The following is a 27,515-nucleotide window of genomic DNA, read 5'->3' on the forward strand; positions in this document are numbered from 1 at the left end:
AAACAAGTGACATTTTGGGGGATGAAGGGGTGGCCTGGGGGTTGGACCTTGAGTTAAATCATGACTACCCAAAGGTGACCTCCAAACATGCCTTCGTGCATCCTGTGATAATGCAGCATGCCCAGAACTGCAACCGCTGTGCAAGTGGAGATGGAAGTTGCAGCGGTGACTCTACCTGTATATTCCCAACCTCCAAACCTGATCCAAGCACTCACATTTATATTTGGAATACTGTTTTTATTTTCTTGGTATTACAGGAGACACATTCATTTCATCCTGCTAGATAACTAAACGTTCAACTTTGTAGCTTTAAAAAAAAAATTCCATTAGGAAAACTTCATCCATTACACTCAAAACACAAAACCAAGGTGGAGAACTTGGTTTCAAGCAACAGTTCACTAAACTTTTACGAGAGCGACGTAGCATCAGATGTAGCTTGAGCTTGAGCACCAGCCAAGAGGGACAGAAATGATATGACTTTAAAGACGCAAGACACTTAAAGGATTCATAACGTTTAAAATATTTAGGTAGATCTGTATTTTAATAGGTTGCTTTAAATAGTGGCAGTTGACAAACATTCCAAGACTTTCAGCAACACCATAAAGAAAAGCAGAATTAATTAGCTGAGTACATTGAAAATGAAGTGTTCAATAAGCTCAAAACAGAGACCTAAAGAACAATAGGTGGAGTCAGATGACCTATTTCTCTTTGGGGCTTATGGAACTATTATCTGGATTTCTGTCTGAAACATTTGGAGAGCTCTTTTGCTTGGTCACCAAAGAGCTGGGGCAGGCACTGTGAAGTGTGCTCCAGAAACCCAGAAGTGATTTTTTGGTGTGTAGATCCAGGCTGGGATGGAAGAGTCAGGGTAACTAAATGGCAAGAGGTCAGAGTACTGAAAATGAATCTGCATCTACCGATGGCTAGTTCTGCTCACTGAAAGATGATGGTACCGGGGTGGGGTTGGGGGGTGGAGGGGAAGGTGGATCAGGGGACTAAACGCACAAGTGGCTAGAGCAGAGGAGTCCCAGAAGGCTGGAATAACAAAAGGAAATCTTTCTATGTCTGGAGAAGCCAAGCAGGGAGGGAGGAAAAACTCTGAAGATGCCTGACAGCGTCATTACCGGGAACTACCCAGTCTTCAAATTCTGCTGAGGGCAGAGTTTCAAGAGACAGCAAAAGATAAAAGGGGGTGGGAGGGAAATCCACCTAAATATGCCGGGATCCTTTCATTTAAGCAACTCGGAGCCACAGACTTGTCTTGTAAAAACCAAGTGGATGGCTCCCACGTGGAAGCCAGCTGAAAACAAGTCCCCATTCGCAACAGATGAAATAAAAGGGTTGAACTCCTCCCCTGTCCACGTCTTTCGAGTGGGATGTTACTGTCAGCAGGTTTTCCCATTTCTTCAGAAGCCTATGTGCTGTTCGTTTCCTTGTGTTCCTCACTCAGATCCACGCTGGAGTCATGTAGGGCTATCAAGTCCTTGAACTGGGCCATATCTCTCTTCAGAATGTCCAGACACGGCCCAAGGAGTCTCTCGAGGGCCTCCACGTTCATAACTATGCATTTGGCATCCCCGACAGCATAGGCAGAGGAGGTTCTCGGTTTGTTGCCGACCAGGGCGCCTTCTCCGAAATACTCTCCCGGATTAAGCTTCACAATCCCCACTTCCTTGCCGGTGGGCATTTCGGTCAGCATCTTGACTTCCCCGGACTCGACGATGTAGAACTTATCCGCCATCTCCCCTTGGGCAAAAATGCAGTCGCCGTGCCGATAGGTCTTACTCTCGATCATATCAAGGAGCTTCATCTTCTCCGACTTCTCCAGAGATCTGAAAAAGGGCACAGAGTTTATGAGCGACTCGAACTTCTTCCGCCTCTCCGCCTGAAACGTCACCGTGATGGTCCGGAAAGTCTTGCGGTCCAGACCCCAGAGGACTCCCGCCGTCAGGGCCACGATGGTGGCCGGCCGAGGATAAGAGTACATCAAAGCTAGCTCTCCGAAAGCGCCGCGGTCTTCGTAGCGGCCGATGCGGCAGTCCTGCTTGTTCCTCGCAACCAGAATGTCGTACATGCCGCTTTCGATGGCATAGAAGTAGTCCCCGTCCTCTCCCTGTTCCACCACGTGTTCCTGAGCTTCCACTTTCCTCTCAAACATGGCACTGAAGATCTGGGTCAGCAGCTCTTCTTCGAGCTCCCTGAAGGGGAGGAGGGTCTCGCAGGTTTCCTTCAGCCTCTTCATCTGCTCGGCAGATTTGGGATGCTGGGCCCACCTGACGCCGGCCGGGCTCGAGACGGACGATCCCTCCCCCGGATTGATGGCTTCGGCCTGAACCGAAGCCCTCCTCTGGTACCGCCTCCAACTCGGGGAGGGAGGCGTGATTTCTCGGTCTTCCTCCCCGTTGTCCAAGGGCATCCCTTCCCACTGCGGCTGCCTGCCGGCGGACCCCGGGCATCCGTCGACGAGGTCCCCGCTGGCCGGTGCCTCCTCGGTCTCGACGGGCACGGCGGGGGCCTCTCCTAGGCCGGCCGCCCGGTCGCTGGGCCTCGGTGGGCCCGGAGGAGCGGGAGGAGCGGGAGGATCAGGGGGAGCGGGAGGACCGGGGTCCGCCGCGCTGGAGTCGCAGGGCGCGGGCGGCCCTCCCGCCTCGCCGGGTGTCCTCGCCCCGGCTGCCGCCGGTGGCTCCTGGGTCTCCTCCTTCTCCTGACCCTCCTCCATCTCTTTGGACCTCGAGTGGCACAGGCCCGTGTCCCCGACCCCGGGCTGCAGGGCGGCGGCCGCTAACGGGCCTCGCACCTCGGGGGGCGTCGCCCTGGGCCAACGGCGGTTGCCGCCCTGCCCGCGCGGGCCCCGACTCTCGCGAGAGTTCACCTGGCCGAGAGAGGGCGCCGGAGGGGGAGGGGAGGACCGGCCACTGCGCAGGCGCGGGGGGGGGGGAAGAGGTTGGGGGGAGGGGGGGAAGCGCTCTCCCGCCTCGCGTTCTCTGAGAATCCCGGAGGCGTTCATTCATTCATTCATTCATTCATTCATTCATTCGTTCATTCATTCGTTCATTCATTCATTCGTATTTATTGAGCCCTTACTACGTGCAGAGCACTGGACTAAGCGCTTGGAATGGGCAACTCGACAGCAGATAGAGACAGTCCCTGCCCTCTGACGGGCTTACAGTCTAATCCGGGGAGACAGACAAGAACCGTGGCAATAAATAGAGTCAAGGGGAAGAATATCTCATTAAAGCATTCATGCAATAGTATTTATTGAGCGCTTACTACGTGCAGAGCTCTGGACTAAGCGCTTGGAATGGGCAAATCGACAGCAGATAGAGACAGTCCCTGCCCTTTGAGGGGCTTACAGTCTAATCCGGGGAGACAGACAAGAACCATGGCAATAAATAGAGTCAAGGGGAAGAACATTTCATTAAAGCAATAGCAAATGAATAGAATCAGGGTGATGTACATAATGTTGGTATTTGTTAAGCACTTACTCTGTGCAGAGCACTGTTCTAAGCGCTGGGGGAGATATAGGGTCATCAGGTTGTCCCACATGAGGCTCACAGTCTTCATCCCCATTTTACAGATGAGGTCACTGAGGCCCAGAGAAGTGAAGTGACTTCACCCAGCTGACAAGTGGCAGATCCGGGATTCGAACCCATGACCTCTGACTCCCAAGCCCGGGCTCTTTCCACCGAGCCACACTGCTTCTCTAATAATAATAATAATATTCTTCTCTAATAATAATGTTGGTATTTGTTAAACGCTTACTCTGTGCACAGCACTGTTCTAAGCACCGGGGTAGATATAGGGTAATCAGGTTGTTCCACATGAGGCTCACAGTCTTCATCCCCATTTTACAGATGAGGGAACTGAGGCACAGAGAAGTGAAGTGACTTGCCCACAATCACCCAGCTGACAAGTGGCAGAGTCGGGATTCGAACCCATGACCTCTGACGCCCAAGCCTGGGCTCTTTCCACTGAGCCACACTGCTTCTCTAGGCAGTTAGTGGCGGGGGGGGCGACTCCTCGTGGGCCAACCTTGCCCCCTCGGTCCTCGAGGTGGGATTCGTTCAGTCGGTGTGCAAAGCAGTCTACTAAGCGCTGGGGAGAGTGCAACGTAATAATGTGGGTATTTGTTAAGCGCTTGCTATGTTCTCAGTGCTGGAGTAGATGCAAGGTCATAAGATTGTCCCACGTGGGGGTCTTACAATCTTCATCCCCCTTTGACAGATGGGGCAACTGAGGCCCAGAGAAGAAGAAGAAGAATATTGGTATTTGTTAAGCGCTTACTAGGTGCCAAGCACTGGTCTAAGCGCTGGGGAGAGTACAGCATAATAACATTCATTCATTCATTCATTCATTAGTATTTATTGAGCGCTTACTATGTGCAGAACACTGTACTAAGCGCTTGGAATGGACAATTTGGCAACAGATAGAGACAATCCCTGCCCAGTGTCGGGCTCACAGTTTAATAATAATGTGAGCATTTGTTAAGCGTTTACTCTGGGCCAAGCACTGTTTTAAGTGCTGGGAAGAGTATAGCATAAGAATAATAATGTGGTTATTTGTTAAGCGCTTACTCTAAGCCAAGCACTTTTCTAAGCGCTCGGGTAGATACAAGGTCATCAGGTTCTCCCACGTGGGGCTCACGGTCTTCATCCCCATTTTACAAATGAGGGAACTGGGGCCCAGAGAATAATAATAATATTGGTATTTGTTAAGTGCTTACTATGTGCCAAGCACTTTTCTAAGCCCTAGGGTAGATTCAGGGTCATCAGATTGTCCCATGTGGGGCTCACAGTCTTTATCCCCTGTTATAGATGAAGTAACTGAGGCACAAAGAAGTTAAGTGACTTGCCCAAAGTCACACAGCTGACAAGTGGCGGAACCAGGATTAGAACCCATGACCTCTGACTCCCCAGCCCGGGCTCTTTCCACTGAACCACAGTACTACTCAATAACATAACAAACAGACACATAGCTGCCCACAATGAGCTCCCAGTGTAGACATTAATATAATTGGTTAAATAAATAAATTGCAGATATATACAACAGCAGCGTGGATAGAGCACAGGCTTGGGAGTCAGAAGGTCATGGGTTTTAATCCCAGCTCTGCCACTTGTCTGCTGTGTGACCTTGGGCAAGTCACTTAGCTTCTCAGGGTCTCAGTTCCCTCCTCTGTAAAACGGGGATGAAGACTGTGAGCCCCATTTTTGGACGGGGATTGCACCCAACCTGATTAGTTTGTATCTACCCCAGACACCCTTGTGTCTGATCGAGTTGGACACAGTCCCTGTCCCACATGGGGTTCACAACCTTAATCCCCATTTTACAGATGTCACCAAGGGGATTCAATCGTATTTATGGATGGCTTTCTGGGTGTAGAGCACTATACTAAGCTCTTGAGAGAGTACAGTATAACAATAGACACATTCCCTGCCTCACCTAGCATACAGTCTTGAGGGGGAGACAGACATTAATATAAATAAATTATAGTTATGTACGTAAGTGCTTTGGACCTCGGAGTGGGGGATGAATAAAGGGAATAGGTCAGAGCGATGCAGAAGGGAGTGGGAGAAGAGGAGAGGAGGGCTACATCAGGGAAGGCCTCTTGGAGGAGATGGGCCTTCAAAAAGCCTTTGAAGGCGAGGAGAGTTATTGTCGGATTTGAAGAGGGATGGTGTTCCAGGCTGTTCCAGGCCAGAAGCAGGACTTGGGCAAGGTTTCAGCGGAGAGATAGACGGGATTGAGGTACAGCAAGAAAGTTAGCATTAGAGAAGCAGTGTGGCTTAGTGGAAAGAGCATGGGCTTGGGAGTCAGAGGTCGTGGGTTCTAATCCCAGCTCCACCACATGTCAACTGTGTGACCTTGGGCAAGTCACTAAACTTTTCTGTGCCTCAGTTACCTCTTCTGTAACATGGGGATGAACACTGTGAGCCCCACGTGGGATGACCCGATTACCTTGAATCTACCCCAGTGCTTAGAAAAGTGCCTGGCACATAGTAAGCACTTAATAAATACCAACATTATTATTATTATTAGGCTTGTGCTTCATTGTTTTCCTTTTCCCCAGAGCTGCACCGGGAGGTACGTGATCAGGTGTGGGGGAAAGAAAAACAGGCAAAGTAACATGGCCTAGTAGGAAGAGCACAGGCCTGGAAGTCAGGAGATCTGGATTCTAATCTTTACTCGGCCACTTGCTTGCTGTGTGACCTTGGGCAAATCAATTAATTTCTCTAGACCTCAGTTTCCTCTACTGTAAAAAGGGGATTAACTACCTGTTCTCTCCAGCCAGCCCCTGCCTAAGGCTCTGAACCCCTCGTGGGTTAGGGACTGATCCGATTTGCATTGATCCTATCATGCCAGCAATTAGGACAGTGTTTTGCACAGAGTTAATTGAGTTTAACAACCACCACTATTGTTACTATTATTGTTATTAATATTAAATTCCCTACAACATTTTCCATTGCCATTGAAATAGAGAACCTCTATGTCCTATCGCCACTTGTTCCTGCTCCACAAGGAGATGTCCAGGTTTCTCTTCAATGTGTTTAAAGTTACTGCAGATTCACAAATTTTCTCTGGTTAGAGTTGACCAACGTAGACTTAGCAAGTAGTGAGATCGCTTATTTCTTCAGTGCATTGATTGCTTCCTTTCAGTAGCCTTTTTGTTTTTTAACTCCCAGTCTAGCGTAGTAACGGTCCTCAATATAAGCCTGTCAATCAGTGGTATTTCTAGAGTGCTTAGTCTAAGCAGAGAAATATATTGAGTGCTTGGGAGAGGACAGAGAACAGAGCTTGACGCATAGTAGGCGCTTAACAAATACTATCATTATCATTATTTCAGTGGAGTAAGTTCACATGATCCCTGCTCTCAAGGAGCTTAGTTGAGAGTGGGGTGAGGGGAAACAGGCATTCAAATTAATTACAGGTAGAGGAAGCAACTGAACATAAGTATATAAGTGCCATGGGGTTGGAGGGAAGGCAAGTACCTAAGTGCTTAGGGAATTTCAAGCATTTAGTACAGTGCTCTGCACATATAAGTGCTCAATAAATATGATTGAATGAATGAAATACAGATTTAAGTGCTTAGATGACACAGAAGGGAGGGAAAAATGGTGGAGAGATGAACATTTAGCCAGGGAGTTTTTCCCGGGCTTCCTAGAGGATATATAATTTTAATAGGACTTTGAAGATGGGAAGGACTGTGCGCTGTCAGATATCAATCAGTCAGTAGTATTTATCGAGCACTTACTGTGTTCAGAACACCACTGTACTAATCACTTGGGAGAGTGCAATTTAAAAGAGTTGTTAGACATATCCCCAGCCCACAATGAGCTTACAGTCTGAAGGATATGGAGGGGGGAAGGAGTTCCAGGCAGTAGGGAGGACATGAATAAGGGGTCTATAGTGAGAGAGACAAGATGTGACAACTTAGTAAGTTGGCATTAGTGAGGTGAAGGGTGTGGACTGGGTGGTAGTAGGAGAGGAAGGAACAGGCTACCAGGGAAAAACGTGGATGAGGCAGAGAGGGGAGGAAGAAGGAAATAGGCGTGATCTCTGGTGTGCCAGAGACAGATCACAAGGTATGAGGAAAGATCCCCATTCTCTAGGACCTGACAATGTACAGCTGCCTCAGAATCATCACTGTGATTAAACACCCGCAGAGTATAATGCAAAGCAGCCATCGTGTGCTTACTACAGGTTACACACAGGAAAAGAGAAAATGGATAAAAACAGAATCTTTGGAAAGGACTCCCTAGAGGAAGGGGCAGACTTCAACTTTTTTTCACAGATGGGTGGCAGAGTAGGCAGGAGTGTGGAGTTGTTGAGATGGTTGACTTCAAGTTTGCGAGGTTGTACAGGGTAGGCTTCCAGGAAGAAATGAGTCTTTTCAGTCAAATTGCTGCCTTCGCCCTGGCTAAGATCAAGGCATCTCCTAACACGTTTGTCCAGCAATGTAGAGGTTGTTATGTTGGTTATGCTCGACTGAGTGGGTATAAGTAATAGCTAATGTTGGGTCAGATCCCAGCCTGCCTGATGGATCGAATGAACACCAACTTTCCGAAAGCATTCTCCGACTGCCCCATGGATTGCTTGCTACAATGGAAATCTTGACTGTTGAAATCCTGCAGAGTAAAGTCAAATAAAGACGGGTGGCCTTCAATTCTCCCGCATTTCCACTAGTGATTCTGTAGAAACTGGGGTGGTGGTGTGGATGCAATAAATCGGATAAGCCTGTTCCTTGAACCAGAGAAGCAGCGTGGCCTAGTGGAAAGAGCCCGGGCCTGGAAGTCAGAGGATGTGAGTTCTGATCCCAGCTCTGCCATGTGTCTGCTGTGTGACCTTGGACATGTCACTTCACTTCTCTGTGCCTCAGTTATCTCATCTGTAAAATGGGGTTAAAGACCGTGAGTCCCATGTGGACAGGGACTATGTCCAACCTGATGAACTTATATCTACCCCAATGCTTAGAACAGTGCTTGGCACATAGCACTTAACAAATATCACTGTCATTATTATTATTATTATCATCATCATTACCATGCTGGCAGTCTCTCTCCCAGCCCAGGTTCTGGCCTTTCTGGGAATTCCAAGGAAGCGGTGGAGGAGGAGGAGGATGGGTGGACCGGAGTTGGAAATTCACACCGTCACAGACCACCTGAATGGCCCGGGTGGAGTTGAATGTTGGGAGCTTCCATAACCCATGCCTGAGCGCTTCTTGCCATAGCCCATCTGCCTCTCCTTTTTTACAAGTTCCCAACCATCCTGTTGTTTGTTTAACTCTTCCCTTAGGGAAGGAAAAATGTGGCAAGACGAGAAGGTCACGCAAACAGTTACGTTGCCCTGGGGTTGTTCTGTGCCAAGAGGATACTTCATCCCCTAGTCATGAAGCTGTCCCCCAGGACTCACAAATGGGTGTGAAGTCCTGAAACGAGCAGTTGCTCTCTGGTTTCTGAGTGTTATTTTTTCCCTTCCTCAGTAGGCTTCAGACTGAAAATGTACTGTTTAAGCAGTAGAGTGCTCTAGTGATTTTATAGCTCGGTCCCAGGACTGCTAGGAAAAACTCCGTTCCCTGAAAAGAGAGAGAGAGAGAGAGAGAGAGAATGTGTGAGGGTGTGTGTGTGCACATGCGTGTTTCCAATCCAGCTGGGAGACAGATGCTTAAATAAATTAGAGGTAGAGGAAGCAACCGTACTTAAAGATATGTATTTAAAGATATGTCTTGAGGATCCTCCTCTGCCTCCCACCCCCTTAACTGTGGGTGACCCTCAAGGTTTAGTCCCGAGGCTCCTTCTATTCTCCATCTGCACCCACTCCCTTGGAGAACTCATTTGCTCCCATGGCTTCAACTACCACCGAGTAGCATGGCCTAATGCATAGAGCACGGGCCTGGGAGTCAGAAGGTCATGGGTTCTAATGCCAGGTCTGCCACTCATCTGCTGTGTGACCTTGGACAAGTCACTTAACTTCTTTGCTCCTTAGTTTCCTCATCTTTTAAATGGGGATTAAGAATGTGAGCCCCACGTGGGACAGGGACAGTGTCCAACCCAATTAACTTGTATCTACCCCAGTGCTTACAACTGTGACTGGCACATAAGAAGTGCTTAACAAGTACCGTTATTATTATGATTCCCAAATCTGCATCTGATCTCTCTCCCTCTCTGCACTCTTGCACTTCATTCATTCAGACATATTTATTGAGTGCTTACTGTGTGCAGAGCACTGTACTAAGCACGTACTTCCTTCTGCTTTCAAGACAGCTCTATTTGGATGTCCTGTTGTCACCTCAAACTTAATATGTCCAAAACTGAACTCTTTATCTTTCCACCCAAACCCTGTCCTCCTCTTGATATTCCCATCACTGTAGACAGGACAACCATTCTTCCTGTCTCACAAGTCCATAAGCTTGGCATTATCCTTGACTGCTTTCTCTTGTTCAACCCACATATCCAATCTATCAATAAATCCTGTGGGTTCAACCTTCACAACATCTCTAAAATCCATCCTTTCCTCTCCATCCAAACTGTTGTCACGTTAATCCAGGCACTTATCCTATTCTGACTTGATTTCTTTATCAGCCTCCTTGCTGACCTTCCCGCCTCCTGTCTCTCCCTGCTTCGATTCATACTACACTCTGCGGCCCGGGTCCTTTTTGTACAAAAATGTTCAGTCTGTGTTTCCCCACCCTTCAAGAACCTCCAGTGGTTGCCCATCCACCTTCACGTGAAACAGAAACTCCTTACCATCCACTTCAAAGCTCTCAATCACTTTGCCCCCTCCTACCTCACCTGGCTACTCTCCTAGTACAGCCCAGCCTTCATACTTTACTCTTCTAATACCAACCTACTCACTGTACCTTGTTCTCTTTTATCTCACCACCAACCTCTCATGTCCTCTCTCTGGCCTGCAAGGCCCTCCCTTTTCATATCCCACAGATGATTACTCTCACCTAGTTCAAAGCCTTTTTGAAGGCACATGTCCTTCAAGAGACCCTTCCTGAGTAAGCCCTCATTTCCTCTTTTCCCACTCCATATTGTGTCACCCTGACTTGTTCCCGTTATTCACCACCCCCACCCTCAGCCAGCCCCATAGTGTTTACATACAGATCTGTAATTTTTAAATTTATATTAATGTCTGTCTCTCCCTCTAGACTGTAAGCTTGTTGTGGGCAGGGAATGTGTCTGTTAAATTGTCTGTACTCTCCCAAGTGCTTAGTACAGTGCCCTGTACACAGTAAGAATTCAATAAATGATTGATTGTACGTAAGTGCTGGTTGGGGGTGGGAATAGTTGCCTAAGTGCTTGATTGATTGCCTAGGAAAGAGTGTATGAGTGATACAATTCAAGGGAAGTAGGTGATGAGTGATTAGTTGGGAAGGCTTCCTGGAGGAGAAGAGATTTTAGTAGCACTTGGAAGATGGGGAGAGCCTTGGTCAGCCTGACATGAGAAGGGAGACAGTCTTCCCTCTACCACTAGGGAGTTTATTGAAAGGCCAGGTGGGGAAAAAGGATCAGGATGTTTTTTGGCTGCTGTGATGCTGCTTAAGACCACAGATACAGTGTAGGAGATTCTACAAGACACTGGCTACTGGATCGATGGTGCGGGAAACTATAAACCTGAAGTCTTGAAGGTCCCAACAAGGTGTGTCATTATTTGGGACAATGTGGATGGGCAAACATTTTCCATCGATTACCAACTCCAGTGCTTTAGTAAACTCTCACATAGTTCCATCAGCTCCCAGTAAATCACCTGGGCTAGTGGAAAGAGCAGGGGGCTAGGGATCAAGACCCAGGTTTGAGTCCCGACTCTTTCGCTTACCTGCAGTGGGACCTTGGGCAAGTTACTTAAACTTTCTATTCTTCAATTTCCCCATCTGTAAAGTGGGAATAATTATTTGCCACCCTCCAAGTGTGAGCCCCATTTGGGACAGGAAGAGTGTCTGCTCTGATTGCCTTGTGCTTGGCACATAGTGGCCTGTATTTAAATTAGGCCCTTTAAATATTATCGTTATTATGCCGCAAATACATATGGGCAGTTTCCTTTTATGTTTTGGAAGTTTTTTCTTCCTTGGACTTTTTTCTTGTTTCTTATCTAGGACAGTAGTCAGAAATGCTTGTAGGGGGTCAAAGGCCCCAAAGTAAGCCTCTTAACCTGAGTCATTACTTGGGGAAGAGAGACAAAGAGATGACATGGGGAGTTTTGATTGACGGGAAGATGGCTTTATGGGTCAGAACCAACCCAATAATAAGAATAATTTTGATACTTGTTAACTGCTGTCTGCCAAACACTGTTCTAAAAGCTGGGGTAGATACAGGTTAATCAGGTCTTTCGGATAGGTAAAGGAGAAAGCAGCCAGAGTTTGAAAGAGTTGGTTTGCAGAATGCCAAAGAGGAGAGAGAGCCAGAGAAGCAGCATAGCATGTTCTAGTGGAAAGAGACTAGGCTTGGTAGCCCACGGACCTGAGTTCTAATTTTACCTCCCCGCCTGGCCTGCTGAGTATGTCTTAGTGGATAGAGCACAGGCCTGGGAGTCAGAAGGACCTGGGATCTAATACCGGCACTGCCATTTTTCTGCTGTGTGACTTTGGATAAGTGACTTACCTCTGTACTTTAGTTACCTCAGCTGTAAAATGGGGATTAGACTGTGAGACCCAAAAGGGTCAAGGACTGTGTCCAATCCAATTTGCTTTTATCCACTAAAGCACTAATTTCAGTGTCTGGAAGGAGCCTCTGTGCCTTAGTTTCCTCCTCAGTAAAATAGGGATTCAATACCTCTCTCCCTCCTATTTAGACTGTGAGCCCAAGTGGGACAGGGACTATATCTGATCAGGGCAGGGAATGTCACTGTTTATTGTTATATTGTACTCTCCTAAGTGCTTCGTACAGTGTTCTGCACACAGTTAGTGCTCAATAAATACAACTGACTGGCTGACTAACTTGTATCTACCCCAGAGCTTAGAACAGTGCTTGACACATAGTAAGCACTTAGCAAATGCTATTATTATTATTATTTTATTGCCTAGGTAGGAAAAGGGTGTGGGGGTGGCAAAGGCTCTGAAATTCAGAAGAAGGAGGTGGCATCTAACATAAGGAGGGGAGGAAGGGATTTGGTGAGGACCTTGAGCTCAAAGTCGCATATTGAGTGGCTTGTCCTGGACCAGGAAGCTTTGATTCAGGGATGGTGTAACTCACAGCCCATAGGAATGTATTGTCCTCTTGGCATTTCATAGCACCAGCCTGGGGTTGGTTGTTTGGAGTTGGCAGTGACTGCTCACATAGGTATAAGCAGAACAGTCTAATGGAGAGACCTTGGGCTTCGGAGTCAGAAGGACCTGGGTTCTAATCCCAACTCTGCCAATTGACTGCTTTGTGACCCTGGGCAAGTCACTTCTCTGTGACTCAGTTTCCTTAACTGTAAAAAGGGGATAGCCGTTCTCCTACTTAGACCATGAGTCCTACGCTGGACAGGGGCTGTGTCTGACCTAATTAATCTGTACCTACCGCAGTGTTTACAACAATGTTTGACAAGAAACAAGTGCTTAATAAATACCGTACACAAAAAAAAGAACAACTAAAAATAGTCTTCATAGTGCAGATGTCGGGGTGGGCACCAGGTTTAAAGGGTTCTTTACCTGCGTGAATTATTGTAGAGCCTTGGGGAAGCCTTTTAACTTCTTGGGTGGTGGTGTCTGTGACTTTCTGCTATATGACAAGTCACTTAACTTCTAGATGCCTCAGTTCCCTCATCTGCAAAATAGGGATTTAATACCTGTTCTCCCTCCTACTTAGACTGTGAGCCCATGTGAGACCTTATTATCTTGTATCTACTCATATTCATTCAATTGTATTTATTGAGTGCTTACTGGGTGCAGAGCACTGTACTAAGCCCTTGAAAAGTACAATTCAGCAACAAAAAGAGGCAATCCCTGCCCAACAACAGGCTCACAATCTAGAAGGGGGGAGACAGACATCAAAACAAGTAAACAGGCATCATTAGCATCAATATAAATAGAATTATAGATATATACACATCATAATGCTTGACACATAGTAAGTGCTCAACATACCATTTTTAAAAATAATAGTTATTATTATATCACATTGGAAATGCCTTTCAGCTTCATATCGCCAAAGCAGAACTCACTTGATACAGGATGCTTGAAAACCTGCAGATGAAAGGGGATTTGGGATATTTTCAATGATATATTCAATGATGCATATGTAGAGGAAGAGATATGTGTATTTAAATTATCTCTGCCTCCTCCAACTTGTCTGTGTAATCAGACATGCTCTCCTTGGCTTCAAAGATGCTTGACTCCCAAAAACCATCTAGCCATCCCTACTGTCATTGACAAAAATATCTGAATGTCCCTCTGCCCCAGGCAGGGTCTGATTCCAGCATCTGGAGGCCTCTCTTAAGGTGTGAAATGGAATCAGAGCTGTGTGTTTTCTTTTCTTTCCTTTTTCCTTGACATGGAACTGAGCCAGTTAGGCTGCTGGTAAAAGAATCTTGTTTTGACCTGGGAACATAGCAGATCAGATCAGAAAGAGTTTGAGGAAAGAATGAGAGGAAACCCACAAGGTCATTCTTAGGACAGCGTTGCTTTTGCAGCCAGGACTTGACAGTCAGCTGAGATGAGGGCTCTCTCTTTTCCTGGGGCTTTGTGGATAGACACCTTTCAGGGACTGAGTCCTCAACTTGACCCTTTCCTTTCCCTAAACCCCTTCAGTGGTCAAAGTGCAGAGGAGTCATGACTATTTTTAAAAAGGAAAAAAAAATAGATTCTCATCTGTCCTGAGAAGGGAAAGTGTTCACCCGTCTGGGTGCAGGGGACTGGATCGGTTGACTTCCCGAGGCTCCTTCCAGCTCAAGGATTGTGTATCCAATCATTTTAGGGCAGCTTTCTCAGAGCAATGAGGAAGACTCTGGGATTAGTTCCAGATGAAATCGGTGGAAAGGAGGCAAGGCTCAGAAAGGGTCATCTCCCTCAGTAAATTTCTGGACAGTGGGACTCATTCATCTAGTTTTGACAGAGGAGAGCGTGAGTTTGAAAGGGGAGCAAGGGCTCTGAGCCCTGAAGAAACTTGAGCAGCTTTACTATTCTGCTAGAAAATACCTTTAAGCCTAAAGAAGATGATTGAGACCCTGGGGTTCAATAACAACCAATCAAATAAGCCCATTGTGGGCAGGGACCTATCTACTAAAGCTGTCATATTGTATTCTCCCAAGTGCTTAGTACAGTGCTCTGCACACAGTAAGCATTTAATAAATCTAACTGATCAATTGTACTTATCGAACACCTTAAGTGTGCAGCACATTGTACACAGCATAGAGTTCTGTAATTTTGATCGTGTCCCTCTTATCTAAGTGTTTCCTGAGTGTTTCCTGCCCAAATTCAGAAATAAGCCAAGTATGGAGCTGAGGTTCAAAATCCGCCTTTTCCACAGATCAACTGTTGTAACCTGGTGGTCGGCAGGGACGGCCCGTAGGTGGTGCCGGTGGAAAAGAGAAAGGTGAACTGTTTTCTTTCAGGCAGAAAATTCTGTGTCACCCTGCACCTCATCCTCCCTGGCGGAATTTTGGAATTCCTGGTTCTTTTCCCTTCTTCAGTGGGAAGAATTCCAATTCCCATCCTTGGAGAGAGGGACGTTAACATCTTCTTCTCTCCTGACCCTGTGAAAGTGGTGGAAAGGAGCAACAGCCTTCAGGGAAAAGGCTCTGGGCGGGTGGGCGGTCGTAAGGGGAAATCTCTGAAACTGGAGAAAACACAAACAAACTGTGGCCAGCCGAGTCAGCATTCTTCTCACACAGTTGGTCCCAATTAAGGAGGCTGGCGTTAAGCAGCTTGCCTTGCAAGTCTGTCCTCTTGTGCTCTGGCCCCCGCCAGCTGACATGGCAGCTCTAGCCCAACGCCTCATCCCGGTCCACCCAGCGGCTGGCCTGCTGACAACCTTCTCCAGTGGGTTTTCGTGTCCCTGCTCCCTCTTGGCTCCTGTAGGTGCAGCTTCAAGACCCGAACTCCCCATGCACATGTTGGTCTCAGAGAAGAGCCAGTGGAATGGCACATGGCGGAGCGGTGGGTGTGGCAATAATATCCGTCTTCCAGCCCCATTCAGTCAGTCAGTTGTATTTATTGAGTGCTTACTGTGTGCAGAGCTAAGTGCTTGGGAGAGGACAATGTAACGGACACATTCCCTGCCCACAACGAGTTTACAATCTAGAGGGAGAGACAGACATTAATAGAAGGCGACGGGCTTCCCAGGGGCAGAATCCCGGCCCTCTGGATAATAATAATAATAATAATTGTGGTATTTGTTAAGCATTTACTGTGTGCCAGGAACTGCACTAAGCACAGGGTAGATACAAGAAAATGGGGTGGGACACAGTCCCTATCCAAAATAGGGCTCACAGTCTCAATCCCCATTTTATAGATGAGGTAAATGATGCCCAGAGAAATGAAGTGACTTGCCCAAGATCACACAGCAGACAAGTGGTGGAGCCGGGATTATAATCCAAGACCTTCCAACTCCTAGGCCCATGCTCGATCCACTATGCCATGCTGCTACTCCCAGGTTTTCCCAGCCTGTCTCCTTGGTCCCCACCTCACAGTGATGGGGATTCATGCTTAATGTCTTTCTCCCCCACTAGACTGTAAACTTGTTAAGGGCAGAGAACATTTCTGCTAATTCTGTTGTACCCTCCCAAGCTCTTAGTACAGTGCTCTGCACAAAGTAAGTGATCAATAAATGCCATTGATTGTTTCCAGAGGAGCCACTGCCAAATCTATGGCTGATGAACATCTTGGGGTTGTCACCATGAAGCCGATATCAGGCTCTGCCTCAGTTGTTGGTAGAGAGAGTGGCAGGAGGGCTAGGGGTAGTAGGGTGAGATTGAGGCGCCCCTTCTTGGGGAAATATAAGGAGTCAAGATGTCAATATCAAGGGACTCAGGAAGAACCAAGATCTCCGTGCTTCTCCCACACTAGCTTCCCACTGGGTTGGCAGCAGGGTGACCTTGTGTTTATTGTTTGCACTTGTTTTTGGCAGAGTTCGTGTCCACTGTTAGTGTCCTCTCCCAAGTGCTTAGTACGGTGTGCAGCACAGACGAAGTGCTCAAGAAGTTCTGTGGATTGTTCTCGTCCTGCCAGTTAATGCCAAATGTGGTTCATAGGTGGCCCTGGCAAAACAACTCCGGAAGCTGAATGTGTCTGCTAGATTCATTCATTCAGTCACATTTATTGCTTATTTATTGTGTGCAGAGCACTGAACTAAGCACTTGAAAAGTACAACTCAGCAATAGAGAGAGACAGTTTCTGCCCACACCAGGCTTACAGTCTAGAAGGGAGAAGACAGACATCAAAACAAGTAAACAGGCCTCAAGGTCCAGGTCTTTCAGTCATATGGGAGGCTGGGGATCACAACAGCTTTATAGACTTCAACTTGGTATGGGACTTGAATGACTGAGCTAGGATTAGAACCAGTGAAGCCTAGTGGATAGAACACAGGTCTGGGAGTTAGAGGGATCTGGATTCTAACCCCCAGTCCATCGCTTGTCTGCTGCGTGGCCTTGGACAAGTCACTTCACTTCTCTGTGACTCAGTTCCCTCATCTGTAAAATTGGAGATTAAGACTTTGAGCCCCATGCAGGACAGGGACTGTATCCAAACCAATTTGCTGTACACACCCCAGTACTTAGTACAGTGTCTGGCACATAGTAAGCACTTAACAAATACCATTATTATTATTATTCATTAACAAAATGGGGATTGATACTGTGAACCCCATGTGGAACATGGACTGTGTCCAACCTGATTAGCTTGTATCTTCCTCAGCACTCAGTACAGTGCTTGGCACATAGAGCTTAACAAATACTATAAAAAAAATTTGAAAAATAGATTCCTGGACCTCTGAATCCCAAGCCTGTGGCCTTTCCACTAGGCTACACTCTTTCTCAAGATGAATGGACAGCAGCAGGATCTCTGAACTGAGAAAAAGGGGCCCAAGCAAGCCAGGAAGGTAGAATAAGAGTGAAGCCCATTCTCAAACAGTGTTTTAGAGCAGACCACTGGGGAGCAGAGCTAGACAAGATGATCTCTTGTGGTGTCTCCCAGCTTTGGGATCCTAACATTTAGCATTTCAGGACCCAAAGTCTGGAAACCATTTCCTACAACCTTCCCTGTTGAGCTTGAGTCAATATTAGTTCCAGGTGAGAAGCAGAAATGCTGAAGTGTTCTTCAGCTGTTAACATAAGCTCCTCTCTAGACTGTAAGCTTCTTGTGGGCAGGAAACGTGGTTACCAGCTTTGTTATATTGTACTCTCCCAAGTGGTTAGTACAGTGCAAAGCACACAATAAGCGCTCAATAAATACCATTGATTGGTAGGGACACATATGCACTCTGTTACAGATGGGGACACTGAGGCTTGGGAAAAGAAAGGGGATCACCCACATCAAACAGCAAGCTACTGTGAGAATTGAACTAGGATTAGAACTGTGGGGCCCATAGAAATATTCCACCCCACCAATCCCTCAGTCTCTCCTTAGCATCTGAGAGTCAGCATTATTGGGATTCGAACCCAAGGATGGAGCCAATTTCTGAAACCAGCTGACCACCCTAGAGGGGTGATGTTAGAGAAGTGAGCTCACTGCTGGCCTATTAGAAAGGGTCAGATATCTCTCTTCCACCGAGCGAGTAGTCATTCCCTTCACCCAGACAGGAGCCTTGGCCGCCCTGTGTTCTCTAATCCCATCTTCCCCCTCCGCGATTAAATCGTGGCAAACCTAATTTAGCACTCTAAGCATTCAACTTGGTGCCTCTCCAGTCCCACCAGCCCATCCTCCAAATATCCCTTTTTCTGCCCGGCTCATCCTCTCCTCCAGTGCCCGGCTCGACTGACACAAGAGACCAGCTTGCTCCGAGTGGCTCCAAACCACAGACCTGTAATGAGGCAGACAGCCGACTCCCCATAGCCGAGTGCTCTGAGGCGGTCAGCGGAGGAGGTTGCGGGGGATTTGGGAATTTTAAACCCGAGCCGAATGCAGCTACTGCACGTGGCTTTGGTGCATATTCCTGCAGAGAGTCACAACCCTCCCTGTTGTCCTGCTGACTCCCTCTCCCGCACTTAAGCGTGTCAGACGCACCCTTTGAGGGCTTGATTTCAAGCCGGCTGCTCAGAACGAGGGCCCACGTGCCGTTAATGCTACCATGTATGGTGCCGTCAAAGGGAAGAGTCAGTTGGAATTGAAACACACAAACCACAGCTTTTCCTGGCCAAGAGCCAAGTGGAACTACTGAAAGAGCTCATAAACCCCCGGCCCCTCGGAGCTGGCGTGTTGGGCACTGGAAGCCTTCCACCCTGGGATTTGTCACCTTGTTAGCCAATGGAATCAGGAACCAGCTTGCTGCGAAGAGTAGGCGGGAGACCAGGCCTGCTCTAAGACTCCTTTAACCTGCTACTGATCGAACAGTAGCCGCGTTGTGAGCGGCGTCGGAGCAGTGTGGGAGGTGAGTGGATTGGGAACCGAGGGAAGGCTGAAATAAGGAGTTCGGACCGACCGACTACCTGCACCCCCACCTCGCTTGCCCTCTGAGCCCTTTGAGGAGCAGAGAGAGAATGTGAGCCAGATTCAGAGGCTCTGCCTCCAGTCAGCCAGTCAATTAATCAATCAACGGTCTTTATTCAGCACTTACTGTGTGCAGAGTGCTTGGGAGGGTAAAATACAGTAAGGCTGGTGAACAAGATCTCTAGCCTGTGAGCTCGTTGTGGGCAGGGAATGTTTCCATTGTATTGTACTCTCCAAGTGTTTAGTACAGTGCTTTGCGCATGGTAAACGCTCGATAAATATGATTGAATGAATGAATCCCTGCCCATAAGGAGTTTAGAGTGTAGTGGGACAGTGGTCTCAATAGATTCCTGGATGCTCCTGTGGCCAACAGTGATGATAATAATAATAATTGTGGTATTTGTTAAGCGCTTACTCTATGCAAGGCACCGTTCTAAGTGCTGGGGTGGATATAATCAAATTGAATTGGACATAATCCCTGTCCTATGTGAGGCTCATTGTCTTTATATAATTATAGTATTTAAGTGTTTACTATGTGCCGGGCACCGTACTAAGCGCTGATTTCACTAGGAAGTCACTCAGCCGAGGTAAGAAGTGACGAGCTACCTCAACCCCCTGTTTCTAATCCACCAGCAGAATCTGGGACTCATTTCTTTCTCTCAGCTCAGTCTTGTTGTTTCTGCACTGACTGTGTTCATCGGTGCCAGTTGTCAGGGCTGCAGTCCTGTCTCCTCCCTTTTTAAACTGGGCGGGCCCTGGAGGCAGAGAGCATGGCCTTGTATGGGTCTAGTCTTTCTCTGGGTGTGCTCAGTAGGTATGCTTATTGTTTTCATTTTCCAAGGGACCAGAGAGGCCCCAGGGGCTCAGACCCAGTCCTAGATCCCCTCTGATCCAGGAGGTTGGGTTGATCCCGGGGTCGCCTTAGGGGTTGTAACTCAGGGAATCCTAAACCGTGTCCATGGCTGTACCCGATCAGGATATGTAGTGCCGGGGCCAACCGGGAATCATGTGGAGGTGGGAGGGGTCGGGAGCTGTGGAACTAAACCGTCTTGGCTTCCAAACCGGCTTCCATCGGCCTCCGGAGGCTTGTGAAGAGGTCCCGGGCTCCTGCTCTCTAGTCAATCAAATCATATTTATTGAACGCTTAATGTTTGCAGAGCACTGTACTAAGCGCTTGGGAGAATACAGTACAACAATAAACAGACACAGTCCCTGCCCACCTGCCTTTCCCACCTGGATTATCACTCCCTGACCCCGAGCAAGGGAAGACTGGGCCAGGCTGGGTGAGAGAAGAGCTCCACGCTCTCCCTCTACTTACTCCTCCCCCACCCCCTGCTCCTTTGGTGTCAGATCCTTTCAAAGGAACACAGCCTCCTTGTTGGCCCAGCCAGGGGGCTGAGAAGCCTCCTGTGTCTGAGTCCAGCTCCTTTTCAGGACTAGCTTTGGGGATTCAACTCCCCAAGCTGTGAACTCTGGACAGACCAGCTTGGGTTGTCATGGTAACCTGTCTCTCTCCGGAGACAGAGACCACTGTCTCTGTCACTGTCTCAAGCTAGGAGAGTGAGGGGCCCAAGGGGCTCCTGGGATTTAACAATTAAGAAGGAAAGCCAGCAGTCTGAGATGATTCCAGGGCCCCAGCCTCTTTTCTTTTTTTTTGAATGGTACATTTTAAGTGCTTACTATGTGGTAGATACTCTTCTAAGCACAGGGGTAGTTACAAGCTAATTAGGTTGGGCACAGTCCATGTCCCTCATGGAGTTCACAGTCTCAATCTCCATTTTACAGATGTGGTAACTGAGGCACAGAGAAGTGAAGTGATTTACTCACAAAGATGGATAAATGCCAGCACCAGGATTAGAACCCAAGTCCTTCTACCTCCCAGACTTGTGCTGTATCCACTAGACCAGGATGGTCTTCAGTTTAGTATTCTAATGTCCACTTAACATTCTGGGATATGCCTGTCCTACAGATCTTCACAGTCTAAAGGGTGCGTAAGGCGGGTTGGAGAATAGTAACTTCTATAGAAACACAGCAGGAGAGAGGAGAATTCTTCAAAATAGAAACTCGTTCATAGGTACTGGAATGAGGAGGCACTGAGGGAGTCCATTCTGTCCTCCCACCTACCCCCTGAGCAGAAGCAAGATTGTATCCACAGAGTTCCCTCCTGATAAGCAGGGTGGATCACTAGGAAAATCAGTCTGGACAAGAAGTCTCTCAAGAAGCAACAGGGGCTGGATCTCCAGCAGCCAGATTGCTCCTCCAGGCCCTCTCCATACAGTCAGTGAGGCAAGGATCTCCGTCACCGTGACTTGGCAAGAGAAATCCATGAGGAGCGAGCGGCCAGTGCCCGCCAAGAGGCTTGTTAGTGTTGGGGCTTTTCCCGGTGAGGAGGAGACGGCCCAGCCCCGGGAGCTTCTGCGTTGGATAGCACAGGCACAAACAGGGCAGTGTTTGCCCCAGCCACCCACCTCACAGTCCCTCTTTTCATTCTCCAGAAGAGATGGAGTTCACCGGGGTGTTCTGGAAGAGATGGATCCATGGTGGGTGAAGCTGGGCTGGGAAGCAGGGGGTGAGAAGGGAGGAAAGATGGCAAGGACTCTACCAACTCTGGTGTGTTGTACTCTTCTAAGGGCTTAGCACCATTGACTGACTCATTGATTTGAGAGAGAAGGGAGCAGGAGGGAGAAGATTTTGCTCAAGCACTAGGTCTAAGTACTCTGAAAGAGTCCATTACCCTCTCTGAAGCGTCTCTCACCCGGCATCTGGATCACCTATTCAATCCGTCACCAAATTCTGTGGGTCCCACCTTCACAACATCACTAAAATCCTCCCTTTCCTCTCCATCCAATCTGCTATCACATTAATACAATCACTCATCCTATCCCACCTAATTTACCTCATCACCCTCTTTACTGATCCTCCAACCTCCTGTCTCTCCCCACTCCAGTCCATACTTCACTCCACTACCCAGATCACCTTTCTACAAAAATATTCAGGACATGTCATCTGCCTCCTCGAAAATCACCAGTGGTTGCCTATCCACCTCCATATCAAACCAAACTCCTCATCATTGGCTTTAAAGCACTCCATCACCTTGCCCTCTTCTACCTCACCTCGCTTCTCTCTTTCTACAACCCAGCACACGTATTTCGCTCCTCTAGTGCTAACCTTCTCACTGTGCTCCAGTCTCGCCTATCTTGCTTGCCTCCGAGCCCTGGCCCACGTCCTACCTTTGGCCTGGAAAGCCCTCCCTCCTCAAATCCAACAGGCAATTACTCCACCCCCCTTCAAAGTCTTATTGAAGGCACATCTCTTCCAAGAGGCTTTCCAGGACTAAGTCCCACTTTTCCTCATCTCCCACTCTCTTCTGCGTCATCCTAACTGGCTCCCTTTGCTCCTTCTGCCCCCTCCCAGCCCCCAGCACTTATGTATATATCTGTAATTTTATTTATTTGTATTGATGTCTGTTTCTTCACTTCTAGACTTGTGGGAAGGGAATGTCACTGTTTGTTGTTGTATTGTACTTTCCCAAGCTCTTAGTACAGTTCTCTGCACACATTCTCTGCACACAGAAAGTGCTTAATAAATACTACTGAATGAACGAATGACTTGTAGGTTGAAGAGTCATTTAGGGATCAAGTGACTGCCTCCCTTCATAGTCAAAGGCCTGTGGAGCATGAAGCCCTCCCTTTTTCCTTTTTTCTTTTTTTTCAATGGCATTGTTTAAAAAATGTAATGGCATTTGTGAGCTCTTCTAGGATGAAAGCTCACTGCACTTAGCAAACATCACTTACTATTATCATTATTATTGAGTTGAAGACTCTTACTAGGTAATAATAAATGCATTTGTCAAGTGCTTACTATGTGCCGAACACTGTTCTGAGCACTGGTATAGATACAGGGTAATCAGGTTTAACACCATCCGTGTCCCACATGGGGCTCACAGAATTAATCTCCATTTTCCAGATGACGTAACTGAGGCACAGAGAAATGAAGTGACTAGCCCAAGGTCATGCAGTAGACAAGTGGCAGATCCTGGATTAGTACTTAGGTCCATCTGATTCCCAGGCCCAGGCTGTATCCACTAGGCCACACTGCTTCTCAGTTGTCCGGGTTAAAAGAAAAAAGTGTTCCAGCTGCTTCAGCAATTTCACCACCTGGATCGTGTCCAACAGGTGAATCTCTGATGATGCCCGGTAATGTGGTTTTATCCTGCTCTGTTCCCAGCAAGCCTAGAGGGCCGGGTGGTAGACCAGCAGATGCTTGTCTGGATTGCCGTGTTTCACCCTCACCTCCTGGTAAAGCAAGTCTCTGCTTGCCCCGCCCCACCCTCCTCCCTCTTCCCTCCTACCCTCAGGCTCCCTGAACTGGACTTCTCCAGGCAGAGCTGGGTCAGGAAAGAGGAGGGTAGGGGTGGCTGGCCTGTCGGTACTGTCTGAAGGGAAGAAGCCTGGGGCAGACTTTCCCAACAGGAAAGGAGGTGAATGAGCCTTTATGGAGTGTGTTTTATAACCAACCCTGATTCCCTCCATATTATGATTCCCTCCATAATGTTCAGTGCTGTCACTGATCAGTCAATCCATCAATGGTTTTTATTGAGCATTTCCTGTATGCAGAGCACTGTACTAATCGCTTGGGAGTGTAAAGTATAACAAAGTTGGTAGAGAAATTCCCTGCCCACAAGGAGCTTACAATCTGGAGGAGATGCTGCGGGGGGAGGCTAAAGGTGTATTTTTTTGGTCATCTTGTTGGCAGGAAGGCAACTGTGATAGGGAGTAGAAAGGGAGGGGGTTAAAGAAGTCCATTCTGCAGAGGACTCAGCAATTCTCGGGTCTGCTTTTGGAGCAGCTGATCTCTGAGGGAGGCTAAGGAGGAAGCAAGCCTAACCAGCATGCCCCTCCTGCCCCTTCCTCCTCACCCTCGAGACCTGCCTTCTTCCCGTGCATCTTGCTGAGTTTTCTGGAAAAATAATCTTTTGCTCATCTCAGGGCCCTTCAGCTGTTTCCCCTTGCCAGTCAGCTGGCTGTATTGAGTCTCACTGGAAGCAGAGCCCAGCCTAGGCGTTTGGGGAGGGTCAGAGGAAGAGGATAATATTGAGGCCACTGAAGAACCCCCAAGCCCCTAGGGAGGGGTTTGTTGCCTCAGGGACCAAAACAACTTCAGCTTCTTGCCTTGTGGCTCAGCTGCCTTGCACAGGCCCTCCTTTCCCTTAGGAGACCAAAATGCCTTGAGCCTCACCTAATAAAGGGAGCTAAGGCCACCAGTCAGCACCAGGACCTGGCCATCAAGGCTGAGCCGGAGCATAGATTGTGAGCCCCAAGCAGGACAGAGACTTAATCATACCTAATTAACTTATTCCTATCCCAGCACTTAGAATAGTGTTTGCCACATAGTAAGTGCTTAATGAATACCATAAAAAAAAATAGGCCTAGTGGCTTCTGCCAGCTCCACTCAGTACTGTTTGAATCCTGGCAGAATCTCCCCAGGACCTCTTGCCCCGAGTCCTTCCACTCAGGTTGAATAAGATGGGTCTTCCCCGGAAAGCTGAGGTTGGCGCGGACTGAATTCAAAGCCAGGAAAGAAGAGGGCACAGCTGTCTTTAACCTGGGAACAGCATCAGAAAACAAGGGCTACCATGTCCGGGGGATGTTGGCATCTGAGTAGTATTCTCATAATTCTAATGGTAGCATTTGTTAAGCCCTTACTATACTCTGAGCACGGGGATAGACACAGAATCCTCTAGTCAGATACCACCTCTTGTCTCATGTGGGGCTCAGAGTGTAGGGAAGAGAGAACAGGTATTGAATCCCCATTTTACAGATGAGGAAACTGAGGCTCAGGGAAGTGAAGTGACTTGTCCAAGGTCACACAGCAGGCAAGTGGCAGAGGCAGAATTAGAAGCCAGATCTTCTGACCCCCAGGTTTGGGTTCTTTCCTCTCGGCGTCTCTGCTTCCCAGCCTCCCAGCTTAGCCTCTGTTAGGGTTCCTCTTGCCAAATCTCATGTCCCTTTTTTCTGCCTCTTCCCCCTGGTGTGGTCACAGGGTCACAGGCTTTCGGGTCACAGGTCCTGAAAGTCTGTCCCTTTTTCCTTCTTTGTATTGGTGTTACACCAGACAGGTCTGCTTTCTGCTCAGAATAAGGCTTCCCCAGCCCAGCTTCTCCAGGAACTCTACATCCCTTCTGTCTCACTTTCCCAGCAAAATGCTTAGCAAAATGCATCGCCCCCAGGAGGTGCTCAGAAACCACCACGACTACTACCCTCATAGTTCCCATTTTCCAGAGCAGAGAACTGAGGCTCCAAGGCAGATAGTGATTTAATTAATTAATGTTGGTATTTGTTAAGCGCTTACTATGTGCCGAGCACTGTTCTAAGCGCTGGGGTAGACACAGGGGAATCAGGTTGTCCCACGTGGGGCTCACAGTCTTAATCCCCATTTTACAGATGAGGTAACTGAGGCACCGAGAAGTTAAGCGACTTGCCCAAAGTCACACAGCTGACAGGTGGCCGAGCCGGGATTCGAACCCATGACCTCTGACTCCAAAGCCCATGCTCTTTCCACTGAGCCACACTGCTTCTCTAGTGATTTGTCATGGAGCAGGGGCAGACAGAGTCTCTGTTCTCCAGATCCCCCCAGGCTCTCCTGCTCTCCCCTCCCTGCTCACAGTTTGTCTCAGTGATGGAACTCTACAGCCAATGTAGCCATGTTCCCTCCCTCCCTGACTTTCCAACTCCACTGTGGGTCCGTACGAACCTAACCTGGCTCCTTGCGCCTTATGAAACTCACCAGGTTTGAGCCAAACCTTGAGGGCCAGACCCTTCATGACTCCCTCTCTGGCCTGGGCTGGGGCATCGTCTGCTACCAGAGTGGCACTGCCTGTTGTCGTGCCATCCTAGCAGATGATGGGGCAGCCGGAACCCAGGACTCCAAGAAGCTGGACTCCCTTCAGGAAGCCCCTGTCCTTCTCCCAAGGGGGTTGAGGTGAGGAAGGCCCAAGGAGACCATCACGGCAATCATTCCACCGATGAAGTAAGGTAGCCCACCCCCAGCTTGGCTCGTACATTTTCCGATGAGCCTGGGGTCAAGGAATTCAGGCCCAGACAAATGTCTTATGTGGTGGGTGCATGGGCAGTCACATGAAAGGGAAGAGGCAGATGCTTAGCCAGGCTTTTCCTCCAGCCTCCCATAAAACCTTCCTAGACTCCCGCAGGGCTCAGGCTGACCCACACAGCCGGTGACCTGGAAGGAAACGTTGTTTCCTCTTCTCGACCCCAGGGTAGGCGGCCAAGGCCTGACCGTGGCACCGGCCGGGCCTGCCGCGAGGGCCTCCCCTCCCCCAGCCCCAGACCAGCTGCTTCTCTGCGCCCTACAATCCAGGCTCTCACCGGGACCTGTCCACATTGGCCTGGAGAGGGGTCTTGCTCACGGGTGTGCAATTCACCGCTCGGGAATCCTCTGCAGACCAGAGGTTCTGGCCTCCAGGAATCCACATTCTTCTAGGATGCCAGGCTCAGAGCACAGGCCCATTGAACTCCCTAAGGGCATAGACAGCATCTTCCTTTTACCATGGGTTCGTAATCACGTGGCCACCATCGCTCGATGGGATAAACCCGGGAGAATTCTCGTTATATCCCGGCTAGACTACTGTGTCAGCCTTCTCTCTGACCTCCCTTCCGCCTCTCTCGCCCCGCTCCGGTCTATTCTTCACTCCGCTGCCCGGCTCATCTTCCTGCAGAAACGATCTGGGCATGTCACTCCCCTTCTTAAACAACTCCAGTGGTTGCCTATCGACCTCCGCTCCAAACAAAAACTCCTCACTCTAGGCTTCGAGGCTCTCCATCACCTTGCCCCTTCCTACCTCTCCTCCCTTCTCTCTTTCCACCGCCCACCCCGCACGCTCCGCTCCTCCGCCGCCCACCTCCTCGCCGTCCCTCGGTCTCGCCTATCCCGCCGTCGACCCCTGGGTCACGTCCTCCCGCGGTCCTGGAATGCCCTCCCTCCTCACCTCCGCCAAACTGATTCTCTTTCCCTCTTCAAAACCTTACTTAAAAATCACCTCCTCCAAGAGGCGTTCCCAGACTGAGCTCCTCTTCCCCCTCTACTCCCTCTGCCATCCCCCCTTTACCTCTCCGCAGCTAAAGCCTCATTTTCCCCTTTTCCCTCCGCTCCTCCACCTCTCCCTTCCCATCCCCACAGCACTGTACTCGTCCGCTCAACTGTATATATTTTCGTTACACTATTTATTTTGTTAATGAATTGTACATCGCCTTGATTCTATTCAGTTGCCATTGTTTTTACGAGATGTTCTTCCCCTTGACTCTATCTATTGCCATTGTTCTCGTCTGTCCATCTCCCCCGATTAGACCGTAAGCCCATCAAATGGCAGGGACTGTCTCTATCTGTTGCCGACTTGTTCATCCCAAGCGCTTAGTACAGTGCTCTGCACATAGTAAGC

The 27,515-nt window shown here is 48.5% G+C and overlaps 2 protein-coding genes across 2 annotated transcripts in view; one reads left to right on the plus strand and one right to left on the minus strand.

The window, feature by feature from the left end:
* NAV1 (neuron navigator 1) overlaps window positions 1-27,515 on the plus strand; it is a 313,376-nt gene that overhangs the window by 237,424 nt on the left and 48,437 nt on the right.
* LOC114813215 (cAMP-dependent protein kinase type II-alpha regulatory subunit-like) lies at window positions 514-26,552 on the minus strand. Its single transcript, XM_039912477.1, has 3 exons — window positions 26,446-26,552; window positions 24,550-24,664; window positions 514-2,872 (listed from the first exon to the last, which is right to left on the minus strand). Exons 1-3 carry the CDS (start codon window positions 26,550-26,552, stop codon window positions 1,415-1,417), a joined length of 1,680 nt encoding a protein of 559 aa, XP_039768411.1. The 3' UTR covers window positions 514-1,414.

This window comes from Ornithorhynchus anatinus, chromosome 7 (assembly GCF_004115215.2).
Source record: "Ornithorhynchus anatinus isolate Pmale09 chromosome 7, mOrnAna1.pri.v4, whole genome shotgun sequence".
Taxonomy (NCBI): domain Eukaryota; kingdom Metazoa; phylum Chordata; class Mammalia; order Monotremata; family Ornithorhynchidae; genus Ornithorhynchus; species Ornithorhynchus anatinus.

Bases quoted from the DNA above. Each gene is read 5' to 3' on its own strand.
- LOC114813215 (XM_039912477.1), bottom strand. From the start codon at position 26,552: ATGTGGATTCCTGGAGGCCAGAACCTCTGGTCTGCAGAGGATTCCCGA. The intron at 24,665-26,445 runs GTGAGAGCCTGG...TGCTGTTCCCAG, and splicing joins GCCAATGTGGACAGGTCCCG to GTTAAAGACAGCTGTGCCCT. The intron at 2,873-24,549 runs GTCCTGGGGAGA...TCTCTCGGCCAG, and splicing joins GGAAGGACTCGGGGCAAGAG to GTGAACTCTCGCGAGAGTCG.